Genomic DNA, 12622 nt, shown 5'->3' with positions numbered 1-12622 from the left:
AGCTGCCATTCCTTTCCCTCTGCCATTCTTGTCTCTGTGTGTTTTCTTAGAAGACAAGTGTTCTCCATGCTTGACATATTGCCCTCTCATCAGCTCCCCCCCAGGCCAAGTAGCTTTCTTTGCCAAGTTTCCTTTGGATAGCACATATCATGCAATCTATCCAAACTCTTAATCGATCTTTTAGGAATTGTTTTTCATCCAAATTCCCGGAATGTTTCCATACGCTGAAGAGTTTCCTCCAGAAAGAAGGGAAACTAATACTGTGTCACTCCCTCCCGAGGAGTGGTGGCCATGGGAAGGCTGGTTGTTTGGCTTATGCCTCTTGGGAGGTGCAGGTTCTGCAGTGTTTGCTCATGGTCGTGGCAGTTTTGCTTAATAAGGCAGCTGTTTGGAGAGCAGCACGAAGGTGAGTGGCAGCTCCACATCAGCAGCTTCCCCATCAGAGGGAGAAAGAGAACATCCCAGACAGATAAGCTGGGAGAGCATGACCCTGTTTCTGTGTGCAAAGGAGACTTGTGCTCATTTGTGGAGAGAAGAGCAAATGACTGATCAAACTCCCCATGCCCACTTCTGAGAGGCTAGGTGAACAGGAGTGGTGTTGGCAGGTGGTCATGTGTGTGGCACCGGTGGTCTCCAGTGGTGTGGTGGCACCTGCACAACCCTTCAGCTCCATCTTCCTTTTCCTATGATGAAATTCTGCCTGAAGCTGGGCAGGGACAGTGGCAGATGGAGAGGTGCAAGTCCCTGCTCACCCCGAGCAGCAGCAGCTCTGCAGTAGGTTGCAGCCCCACTTCTCACTCCTCTGATGCTTAACCAGCAGCAAGTGGATGTGAAGCTCTGTGGGTTACATACTGAGCAGATCTGAATTAAAATTCTTCACCAGTCACTGGAGCTGCAGCCTTTGCGTGCTCTCAGTGCCTGAGCCTGGCCTGGGTGCTGGGCGGTGTGGTGCCAGAAGTCTGACAGAAGCATGGTCCCTGCTACACTGTGACTATGAAACCTCTTCTGTTACGTCCTAGTGGTTATGCAGGCTGTCTGTCCTTGCCAGGGTGACTGGAAAGGACTCCTAAGGAGCTCTCCCCCTAACCCTGACAACTGCTCTGGCTCCTGCTTTACCATTCTTTGGCTGATCCCTACCAGAGCCAGCCTTGGATAACACAAGACTGAGTACAGGCTGAGGGAAGAGAAAAAGGCAAAAGCTTCAGGGTTCCTGCAGACTCACAGAATCAGAGTAGAAGCACAGGCTAAAACCAGGAAAGCCACCTGTGGCTGTGACAGCTCACCAGCCATCAGGTGGTGACAATGGGAGAAGTGCACTTCCAGAAGAGCTCCTTTGTGCTGGTGCTGCTCCCAGCCTTGTGAAGGGCTGTCCTCTCCCTCCTGTGTTCAATCCCTGTCCCAGCACCATGGTGTGCACCCTCCAGTGACCCTCAGAACTGTGATGAGCTTAATAAAACACCAAAATATCAGGAGAAAGAGCTGTGGACTTGCCAGAATTAAAGCAAATGTTGTTACTAATGATGTTCCTTACTAGCATGGTATGTTGGCTGGCTTGGTGAAAAGCCCCAGCTCTGTTCTCTGTGCTGATGGGCATCAAAGCCCTTGGTCAGAACTTCTGACCTGGTGAGCTAGGGTGTGATCAGACACAAAGCCTGCACAGGGCTGAAGAAGGAAAATATTTTTCTCTTGATTTAGTGACTTGAAGCATAAAGAAGATGAAATGAGTTGATGAAGGTTGCAGGTTGGGTCTGGTGCTGCTAATGACTCTGGCCAGAGGGCTGGCACAAGAGCATCCTGTCCTGTCTATCCCCTGCTGCAGCAGTTGTCATGTGTACTGGAGTGTGAGTGGCTGGGGAGCCCTTACAAACAAGTGACTGGTCCTGAAATGTGCATGGAGAGGAGAGCAGGAGAGGACCTTGTGGCTGCTCTTTGGCCCAGCCTCACTCTCTGGGTAGGGGGCACGTTTCTGCAGTGTGAGGCGCTCTGACAGCACCAACCCCAGCTCTGGATGGACCAGGAGCTCTTACAGCATCTGGGCATTGCCTGGGAGCTGAGAGCATCAAAGCCACTCCCCAGCCTGATCCACAGTCACAGCTGGGGGCAAAATGTAGGATTTAATAAGCAGTTGCTCCTGGCCACAGTGCAGATGCTTCCTGTTGGAATTGGGTTTAGTTCAGGACCAACATCATGTTTTAGTAGGCTTCTGGAAGCATGGGAACCAGGTCTTGAAGCTGCCTGAGTTTGCCTGTTAGTGTGTATCTTCCACTAGGTCTACACTGTTGTTTAATCTGGGGTATGGAAAGGACTTTGGAATGGTCACCAATTACACCGTCAGACACGCTCTGTTCAGAAAACATAACTTTATTATTAGTTGCAATATACATTGTATCCCTTTAAGAATCCTAAACTTGTATATGTTTTTCCCACTGAAAATACCTGTGGATGTATATGTGGTTTTATATATGTTTGTATATATATATAGATATATAATGTATTTAATTGAACTGGAACACAACAGAACAAGAGAGACAACCTCAGGAGTAACTTGTAAAAGGAAATGTGATCCCAATGGGTTTGTGCTGGCAGTGTGCTAAGGTGATTGGTATAAAAAGGACAGGCTAAATAGAAAACATGATGGGTTAGGCAGTGGGAAATGGCCTCTCAGTGCTACAGGTGGTGATATATACAGTAGTTACACATTGCTATTGCTCAGTCACAAGTGCCACCTGTTCTCCAAGGCAGACCAGACTCTCGTGCGTCTCTGCACAGCAACATTCATAAGGCTGGCTGTGCTCCCTGCAAGTGGTACCTGCCAGCTGGAAATAGAGTGTAATTACATTTCCCTCAGCAGCTGCTCTGCTCATTGCTAATCTGGTCAGCCAAGGAAGAATTCCTCTGGGGCTTGGTGAAACCTAACTGGGTCAGTATAAAGGAGCTTACAGGGCAGGAAAAGGGATCAGCAACAGCGGAGAGAGCTGAAATGTGCAGATCAGTGTCTCACCTGGCCCAGGCTGATTTGTTCCTAGCTCCTTCCCTCTGCACTCATTTCCCTACCTGCCAAGGAGCTGTGGCCCCTCTCTGCTCAGCAGCCAGCCAAGGAGTCTGTGGAGTCAGCACAGGCAGTGCCCGTCTTCTTTTGGATAGGTTTCCCTGTGTTAATTGATTCAGAAGGTAACTCTTCAGAAAACTGGCTGAGGATGTCAATACCTGCTGCTGTGCCATGGCTTTGGGATCATTTGGCGCTTTTTTTGTTGTTGTTGTTCTTTGTAGGTTTTGTTTGGTAACCTTTTTTTCAAACACAGCCTCCCCAGGCTAAGTGCCGCTGCTGAGCTTAGCTATAGACACAAGGACAAGTCTTCCCCAGATGATATAATTTGTTTCCCTTTATTTCTGTTCACCTTAAGATGTTTCCGTGGGTGAAAGGACACATTTTAGCAAAGGCACTGACAAGGGACTTTCCTCTGCCAGGTTGGAGGGAGAGGAAGGGCTCTGACCTTTCTGCTGAAGGGTCACTTCCCTTTCCCCTCCTGCAAAGTGCTTGTCACTTTGGAAGGGATATAAAGAATATAGGTATTGATTTACTCCTCCTGACTTCCGCAAGAAAACTGCTTTCAAAATCCTATCCTTAAGTCATCATCTTGCTACTACCCCTGCAATGTCTGTCACCTCTGGATCACACCCACTTGTTTCCCCTTCCAGCTGAAGAAGCAGGTGAGATTTATCACTGCTGTAGTGTTTCTCTTCTTGCTGCCTTTCTCTAGCAGCATCTGGCCGGGAGGGAGCTTGCTCAGGCAACAGAAGTTGCCTCAAGACAGGCTGATGGAAGATGGAAAGCATGTGATCTGCTCATTGCTCCTTCCCAGAATAAGTGTCACCAGAGGTTTAGCAGGGGCTGCTGAGAACAGCCAATTGCACTGGAAATATATTTCAGTAAAAAGCTGGCATCGCTGGGAGAACTACAGCTTGTTCCTCTCTTTAGAGGCAAGAAAATACAAATGCCAAAGTGCCTGGATCAACCTGTATAAAAGAGCTTCCCTGACTCGGGCCCCTTAGGGCAACTACAAGGACACAATCTGCATCCACACATCTCTCATCCATCCATGCTGCTGGGACTGAATGGGACTGAGCCCTGATTCTGACTGTTATTGCACAGAGGTCCCTTTCCTGAACCTTGCTAGAACTGCTTCCAAAGGGAGAGGAGGTGGGAGACCCCCCCAACTGTCAAAGGAGGGATCCAGCTCTGGGGACAGCAGCTCAAGACACAGCGATACTTCTTGCTGCTGCCAGGGAAGGCAGTGAGGGCTGGTTTGTCACTGAGGCAGATGCCCCACTCTCTCATAGGGCAACATTTGCATTCTCTTCTTGCAAAACCAGAGGGAGAGGTGCAGGTTAAACCCCTGCCCTTTGGATAGTGCCAAGAAGTATATCCATGCTGAGGCTTAACACGCTGAATAAACCGACCTGCACAGCCTGTCATCACTATGCAGCTTTTACTGTGTCAGTACAATGTCTCTGCTCTCATCCTGGGTCTAAACTCTTTCCTCTCACCCTGCTGCTAGCAGAGACTCAGGCAGCTCTAGAATTTGGCTTACCTGCACCACAGGCTCCATCCACAGGCTCCTCCACAGAAGCTTGTGCAGTAGGGTCTGTGGATGCTGTGGTACAGCAAGGTAGAGTTGGATGGATGATCACACTCTACACTCTACCTTAAGCTCTCCACATGTCCTAGAAGGCTGAGATCAGCCCCTCAGTGATCTACTCCAGTGCTGATTAGGAAGAGACTGGGATGGGCTTGGACAGGATCTCTGCTCATGCTGTGGGTCTCCTGCTAAACCAGTGGACCATGAGGACACCCACTGCTACTCCCCACCCACCAGATGCTCTGCACTTCTCTCTAGCATTATTTTCAGGACATTTTCCAACTGATGAAGAAAAACAACAGATTATGACTGTAAAGTTATCGTAAGAGGGCCAGATCCTGGTAGGACAACATTGTTCCTTGCCAAGAGAAGGAATGATTAACTCCTTCCTTACTCTCCTCCCATTTCTTTCCCAGCTTCCAGCCACCTCTCTATATATCATATATTATATTACTATATTCTCTTATAACTTTGCTTTTTCAGATTCAGCAGCACAAGTGATTAATTCAGAAGAAAAAAAAAAAAAAAAAAAGGAGAAAAAAAGGAAGGGAAAAAACCCCCTGTCCCTAGGAATATTTACACAATAGTTCATCTTGCAGAGGAGATGGGGTTTGATGTGGGGGAAAGCATGGGAAATGAATGTGCTAAGTAGGTTTGATTCCACATTCCTGCTCTTCCCTCTGGGATCCTGCCTGGATGATGAAAATCAAAGCACTGTTCAACACACTTTCCCCAAGTGCAAACTCACAGAGGACATGCGGGGAGGTAGGGAAACATCTCTATGCTCTCCCCTGGCCTGGTCTGCTTAAAAAGGTGGTATCCAAAGGGGTCTGATCTTGAAAATCAGCCTTTCACCTTCAGGGAGCTGCCAACTCCATCTTCAGCCTCTCCTCGTCACCCAGCACCTTCGTTAGTGCTCTCTTCTCAAGGATTAGGGTTTTTAAGGTACTGGATGGTGGGGACAAGGGATGCACCTGGCATCAAAACCATGAAGTGGAAGATACCAATTTCTTTTACATACCAATAATTATTGCAGTCACCACAGCAAAAGCAGAGAAGGGGAGGCCATGGAGAAAGTTTGGTGGGTGAGGGCCACCCCATAGCTATCAATTCTTCCTCAGATTAGGGCAATGGCCATTTACATCAGCAAATAATGCCCTACCCTGGGCCTCTCCCCCGACCCTCCCTTATGCTGTGTGTGATAAAATATTCCAAGAATCCCTCCATGTTAGCTCTTTTCCCAAGAGATTTCTAGTAAGAAAAACATCTATTCCCGGAAAACCCAAATAAGAGCTGCAAATGCAATTGCCCTTAAGTATGGCTGGTTTCCCCAGCTGCTGAGATCTTCTGGCCAATCCATGTCAGTATTTCTGTGAAGACAGAGGCAGAGACCTCAGGCAGCTCTTTGTGGAGGGCATGATAGGCTTCCTCATACACCTGCAACCAGGGAGAAGGAGAGATTAGCACAGAAGAAATAAATCTGCATGAACAAAACAGCCTTCAGTCCCCTCTCATCAATACCCACAGGTCCAACACATCCTGCCCAAAACTTGTCATTTTTTTTCAGAGATGTAGCAGGTTATGAAATCAAGGAGATGCCACTGATGGTGCTGGCCCTCAATGAGCAGGAAGGTGTTGGCATTGCTGCCTGACATCTGTGGGTACCAGAGCACCCTGCTGCCCTTTAGGAGCATAATGCATATCCCAGCCCCATACATTTCTTGCTTCTTAACCCACTAAGGAGGAGGAAATACTTATCATGCCCTTGGAGTGTAAAGGCCAACAGGGGATGTTCTCATCATGCCTTGTGCAATTTTACTCCCTTTATGCTCAGACTATCCAGTTATTTTTTCTGATGACAAAAGCTTTCCCTTGGTTTCCCAGTCTCTCTTTCAGGTTTGTTCATGTGCTAACAATTGGTTAATCACCTCTGGTTCTCTTGACATGAGCAGAGTGTGAAGTGGCTTTTTTTTGTCCAGCATTTTGGAAAGACCTTCCTGCACTTTTACACACTGGGACATGAGGTAAGGCTGGTGCTTGCACAGTTGGCATTGTTCAGAAGAGCTTTTTGGGTCAACACATTACCTGCTTATGAGCCTTGCTTGACTTCTACACCAAGCTGCTTCATATCCAACACACCCTCTAGGCACACAGCCAGCACTGGGGCAGGCCTGGAGATCACCCACCATCCCCTGCCCCCAGCCGGGCTGTAGCTGGTGAAAGGCCACCACACTGAGCCCAGGGAGGGCTGAGCTTGGGCTACCTCCCAGTGAAAGGGGCTGCCACCTGTCCAGCCTCACCAATCCATCTCTTTGCCTCCAGCTCTCTGGAGGTCAGCAGGCTGCCTACCCCTCATGGTCACTCATGCTCAGGCCAACAGTGACAGCATAATCTCCTAACAATCAAGAAAGCAAGATGACCTTGAGTGTTTTGTCCTGACTCTGCACTGTGTCCATCAGCAAATAAGAGCCCCTGATATCGCAGAGCTTGTCAGAAGAGCCATGTAGCACCAGGATGGGCAAAGTCAGCTTGGGCAGGGCTCGCTCAATTCTGGCAATGGCATTCATCAGTTGGATGACGAAGGAGACCTTCATGCCACCGTGGTAGACCAAGGGATCAGATGTGTAAGACTCCATCTGGCAGGGAGAAAGAGTTAATTTAAGATTAGCAATGTTTCATGCATATGAGAAAAAGCAGATCAGCCTGGCAGTGAAGGGTCTTCCCTTGGCTTGCACAGTCATTCCCTACTCTCTCAGGACAGCCAGCCGTCAGAGTCAAGGTCGAGGTACTGTGGCTTTTCAGCACTGCTCACACAACCTGACGTGATCTTTGCTGCTTGTTTCTCTCTTACAACACTAGAAAATATTCAAGCCAGAGCTCTTTGAAAGGAGCTCCTGTAGGGAAACAACCAGTTGGACAAAGACCATTTCCACAGGGGCACCTGCCTGCATTTTTCTTGTCTGCTGTGCCCTTCTGTCATTTCAATGTGATGTTTCTACAGAGAGCTCTTCAGAATGTGTAATTTGAAAGCTGATGTTCTCCAGGCCATTATCATCCCTGCTGAGGGCTCAGATGTTCTCTTTCCCTGTCTGAGGGTGGTGACCATGACCTACACCTACAGAAAACTGACAGAGGTGCCTGCAAAGCCAAGGGATCATCTCTGGCTGCAAAGTGTGACAGACAAGGCAGCAAATGATGATACTAGGTGGTAGGCAAAAAAAACTAGTCAACAACTTGCTCAGCCAGATTGTGTGGGGATAAAAATGCGCAAGAGCTGATGTAGAAAGTTGCTAAGAAGGAGTAGTTACTGCAGCAGGCAAATCTACAGTAAATATTTGTATACTGTATGTGGAGACGGCCCACACAGACCCCACTATTGCAATATTTGCCAGAATGCTTTGATTATGGGCTGGTCTCTGGCACAGCCTCCAGTTTCTCCCAACCCTGGCAGATGTTTATAGCAATGATGGTTATTTATAGGTTAGCTGAAAACAGTCCCCTCCTCTCCTCACAGGCAGTAGAGTCTGTCCAAATTCTACCTTGAAGGCATTAACTTGAGGTCCTTTTGCTTCTGCCTGTGCCTGCCCTGAGGGGACCATGGGTAGGAGGTGAACCAACAGGCCATCCAAGAACATGTGTAGGTGCAGGCACAGGCAGGCACTGTAGGACAGTATGGACTGAAAGGTTTTGGGGTGGATTCTGTCTTCAATTTGCCGTGAGATAAGATTCTCAGGGTGGCAGAACAGTACATGATGGGGCTTTCCCATCTGGATCAATTCATTTGCCATATGGTTTGAAGCCGGTTTCCCCTGTTGTCATCTCAAATGTGCTGGAGCACAAAGCACTGGAAATGGAGGTGGCAGTGAGGCACTCTGGTGCTCATAAGTCTTTCCCCATCACTTTCTTACTTCCAGTCTCCACCATCTTGAATCCATGGTTTCTACCCCTACATGCAGCAAGAGAAAGATGTGGGGGGGAAATCTGGGACTATTAGTGGCTGACACCATTCAGACCCAGCCCCACAGTACTGAGGGTGGGACAGCTGAACAGCCACTCCACTTTGTGTTGGAGTTGGACTGAAAAAAATCAAGTTGTCATAGAACTCAGTTAGGGATCCTTGGAAGTGGTAGATGTGTCTAGGATTTTATTAAGGCCATTGTTGTATTTTGGTCTCTGTGAAAGATTATGGCTGCTGTGAAGTGAGGAGTAATTTTTGTCAGGGAGACAAAGATAATCACCGCAGCTCATCCTATCAGGATATTACACAAGGTATCTCCCTTTCAAAGAAGTATGTGCATGCTGAGGATCTGGAAAACTGCTTGTAAGAGGCAGCTGCAAAGATGTCACTGGTTAAGACATTGAGACATTGTGAACATATCTTCTCCTGCTGATGGCCCTGGGAAGCAGAGGCTAAACAGCTCACAGTCCTTTCGGCTCCGCATGGACTATCCCAGTGCCCAACCAGCTTGTTGGTGCAGAAACCTCCATCTGCATCTTTCATCCCCTACACTGTTCAGCTGTACCTTCCCTGCTCTCCAAAACCCTTCAAACAGGGCAAGAAGCTGCTTGTGTTTAGAAGAAATTGTTCCTTTGTGAATATGCTCATGGAAAACGTTCAGCTCTGACTTTCAAAACACCAAGCGCCTGGTGGGGTGTAGCTCACTCTCCTGTTGGCATCTGGGTCTACCCTGACATGCTCAGCCAAATATGGTGACTTTTTGTTAGCTTTTTGAGCAAAACCACTGTGTTGCATTGGCTACTTAGCAACTGGCTTCAGCCTAATCTGGACCTATGTCACAGTGCTTTGCTAAAGCAACAGTTTTGAGATGGGTGGGTATTATTATTATTGTTGTTGTTGCTGTTGTTGCATTTTACTTTTTTTTTAAAATTTGAATGCAATAAATAAGAGATTTTGCAGGGGGGGATTCAGGAGGGATACATGGATAGATTGACATAAGGTCCCTTCCCATGGAGTAAAACAGTGTTGATGAATTCATGTGAGCTGGCCCCCTCCCCAGTCCCATGCCAGAAGAATGACCTAAAGGCTTGCTTGCTTTCGTTTTCTTTCTCTTTCTTTCTTTCTTTCTTTCTTTCTTTCTTTCTTTCTTTCTTTCTTTCTTTCTTTCTTTCTTTCTTTCTTTCTTTCTTTCTTTCTTTCTTTCTTTCTTTCTTTCTTTCTTTCTTTCTTTCTTTCTTTCTTTCTTTCTTTTCTTTCTCTTGGTGTCTGAAAGAACATTTTTTTTAGCTACTGAGCAGCCAACAAATATTTTTGTGTAGATGATGCAGGAGGAAAAAAAACCCAGTCCCCACCCAAAATAATCAGGACCATAGGGGCAGTATCCTGGTCCTAGTCAATGAACAGGAATCCTTATCAGAGCTGATGCTCAGTGCATGGGGTGGGTGCCAGGCTCTCTGGGGAAGGAGGAAAGACAGGGAATGGGCTTTTTATTTTGCAGGCTACAGTCTGCAAACCCTGCAAGCCCAAAACTGCTGTTTCTGCACCAAGCTCTGAGACAGGGGGCAAGAACAGAAGGTGACCTCAGGCGAGCCTGTGACTCCTTCCAGATGCTGTCAGACAAAGGCTCTCCAGGGTCTCTAAAAAAAGCTCTTTTTATCTTTATATAATTCTAAGACAGAAGCAACCATTAAGTTGCTGCATCTCATCAACCTGTTTAGAGGTCTGCATCTCTTCTTGTAGCCTCATCCTACGTGGACTTGGCAGGAACAAGGCTCAAGTCAGGGGGACCATGCCACTAAATCAATGGCAGCTAACAAAGATTAGTGGGGTAAAGAGGTTCCTGCCACTGTGATGTCATTCCTTCTTGGAATAACAGGATTGGTTTTTAAGGTTGCTTCTTGTTCACTTTTTTCTCTCTTATGTTTGATACAGCAAACATCAAACAAATATTTTTATATCATTCAGTGTTTTAGTCCCCACACCCTGAAGACAGCTTTCTGGGAACACAAACTCATTAGGAAATTCTTGGATGTTGTCCCAAAAATATTTCAAGTGAATAGAAAGCTGGTCTGGCAGGAGAGTATGTGTAACATATAAATAATGGATGTTTCCAGCACATTGTGTGCTTTAAATCTGAGTGTCTTGAATCTAAAAGGAGAGTAGAATGTGCCTAGAGGCAGCCAGAGGACCAAAATGCTGTCTTGTCTTCAGCGAGTGCCTGGAGCCTCAAATCCTGGTGCTTGAGGAGGGTCAGGAAAGCTATGTGCTCATGTATAGGCGAGAAGGCAGCACAGGGTGTCTCATTTGGAAGGTGTCTCCATTACAGGCAGGCCATAATGAAGCAGACTTACACCTTTATTCACTGCAAAAGGCTCTCCCTTGCTCCATGGAAAGGGCAGAGGAAGAACAATGCACCAAACAAGCTTTGAGATTTGAAGCATCACAGAGCAGACAAAGCAGCAGCAAAATACGTGGTTAGAAAGACAACACAATATCATTTATTATAAAGTAAGTCCAGTGGTTGCTGTGATGATTCCTAACATTATCACAACAGAAGTGCTCAATCAATACTGTGCACCAACTTCAGAAGCTCTTTGACACATTCCTAAATGTTTTATTATTATGCAGGATGTTCTTACATCATCACTTTTCTCCTACAAAGCTATTGTGTGCAGCAGTAGCATCTTCTGGCAGAGGATCCAGCTCTTGGAGGTGTAATTAATACATCCTTAAATGTTTTAAATTTAAAACATCCTTTAAATGCAACTGCAGCAGAGTTCAGGTGTCACAAATCAGTGCAGAAGCAGGCAAAGACCCACACGTCATAGACGTTCACTCTTCAGGTAGAGAATAAAGCTCTCCAATTCCTCTCCTCCTCCAGAGCACTGATGGCTTTTATCATCTAAATACAAATGTAGATGTGAAAACTTTCCTCTGTGTCATTTTAGTGAATTGATTGTCTAATTTAAACCTTTTCTCTGAATTATATGCAACAAGTTATGGCAGCTGAATGTAATTAAGAACAGGTTTCTGCAGCTAGATTGGAGTCAGCCTTCTTCTTGAGCATATATTTTGTGCAGCCTCATATGGTACTTTTGAGCATATGTCACACAGTGCATCAGCGGATGCACATGATCTCACTCTGCACTAGTCCTGTCTTCTTTTCCTCAGCTCCTTGGATCTTTCCACCTCCAACACAGTGAAATTTTATGCTCTGTTCAAGGATAAGTGAACTGAAAGTCACTGGAACAAAACCCTCTCTGGCAGTGCCAAGAAACAACCCTGAGCCTTGAGGCTATTCTATGAAACACTTTTCTTTCCAGTTTTCTGAATAGGTAAGCCAAAGACGTGGGATATGCCAAGCCCAAATGCACTGCACTCACACAGATGTTGGCACCATCTTTGCACCTGATCCTTTCAGCTTAAATTCTAATGCTGGTCAAGCTGCCTCCCCAGAGAAAGGCAATTTATTAATTCCTAATTGAGGTATGAACCATTGCATGAACAGCAGGGAAAATTACAGTATCTGTCAGTGAGATGTGAGCTGACAGAGCACAGGAACAAGCAGGACCACTTTGCACCAGCTAAGCTCTTGTAACACCCTTGAGTGCCATTTTCTATAATTCAAGAAAAAAATGGTGCTTTCTGAAATGCACCAAGTTTGGGTCTAGCCTAAGCACCTTCATTCACTTATGGTTTGTGACTCTTTCCTTTCACTGCTCCCACAACAGAAAGAAGGAAAGGAAGAAGGAAAAACCCTCATTAGGTGGTGTTGCAGCAGTTTCAATTACACCTGTTTTTGCAGTGATGGCATGAATAGGCTGACACAGTTATTACCAGGAGTGAGTGAGAATGGGAGATGAGTCCCAGACTGTTGTGGCACTCAAGCCCGCGACAGTTCCGTGCACATTCACAGTGGTGAGTCTGGAGCTGTGTTGTTACAACAGCTGCTTCAACTGCAGCTCCTTAAAGTATAATTCTTGGGTGCAGCATGAATATATCATTTGTTTGGAAAGGCTGTAGC

General features: G+C 46.5%; 1 protein-coding gene across 4 annotated transcripts in view; it reads right to left on the bottom strand.

The window, feature by feature from the left end:
• Positions 1 to 2348: 2348 nt before the first annotated feature.
• Positions 2349 to 12622, bottom strand: part of MGLL (monoglyceride lipase) — a 62041-nt gene continuing 51767 nt past the window's right edge. For all 4 annotated transcript variants that reach the window (XM_040076709.2, XM_040076705.2, XM_040076707.2 and 1 more), the window contains 2 exons: positions 7061 to 7276; positions 2349 to 6077 (listed from right to left, as the gene is read on the bottom strand). In XM_040076709.2, the coding sequence (XP_039932643.1) occupies positions 5952 to 6077; positions 7061 to 7276 (342 nt within the window). In that variant the 3' untranslated portion in view covers positions 2349 to 5951. The remainder of the gene's footprint in view (positions 6078 to 7060; positions 7277 to 12622) is intronic.

Source organism: Hirundo rustica, chromosome 12 (assembly GCF_015227805.2).
Source record: "Hirundo rustica isolate bHirRus1 chromosome 12, bHirRus1.pri.v3, whole genome shotgun sequence".
In the NCBI taxonomy this organism is placed as follows: Eukaryota; Metazoa; Chordata; class Aves; order Passeriformes; family Hirundinidae; genus Hirundo; species Hirundo rustica.
Note: the sequence above shows the minus strand (reverse complement) of the source record. Positions and strands in the feature narration are given on the sequence as shown.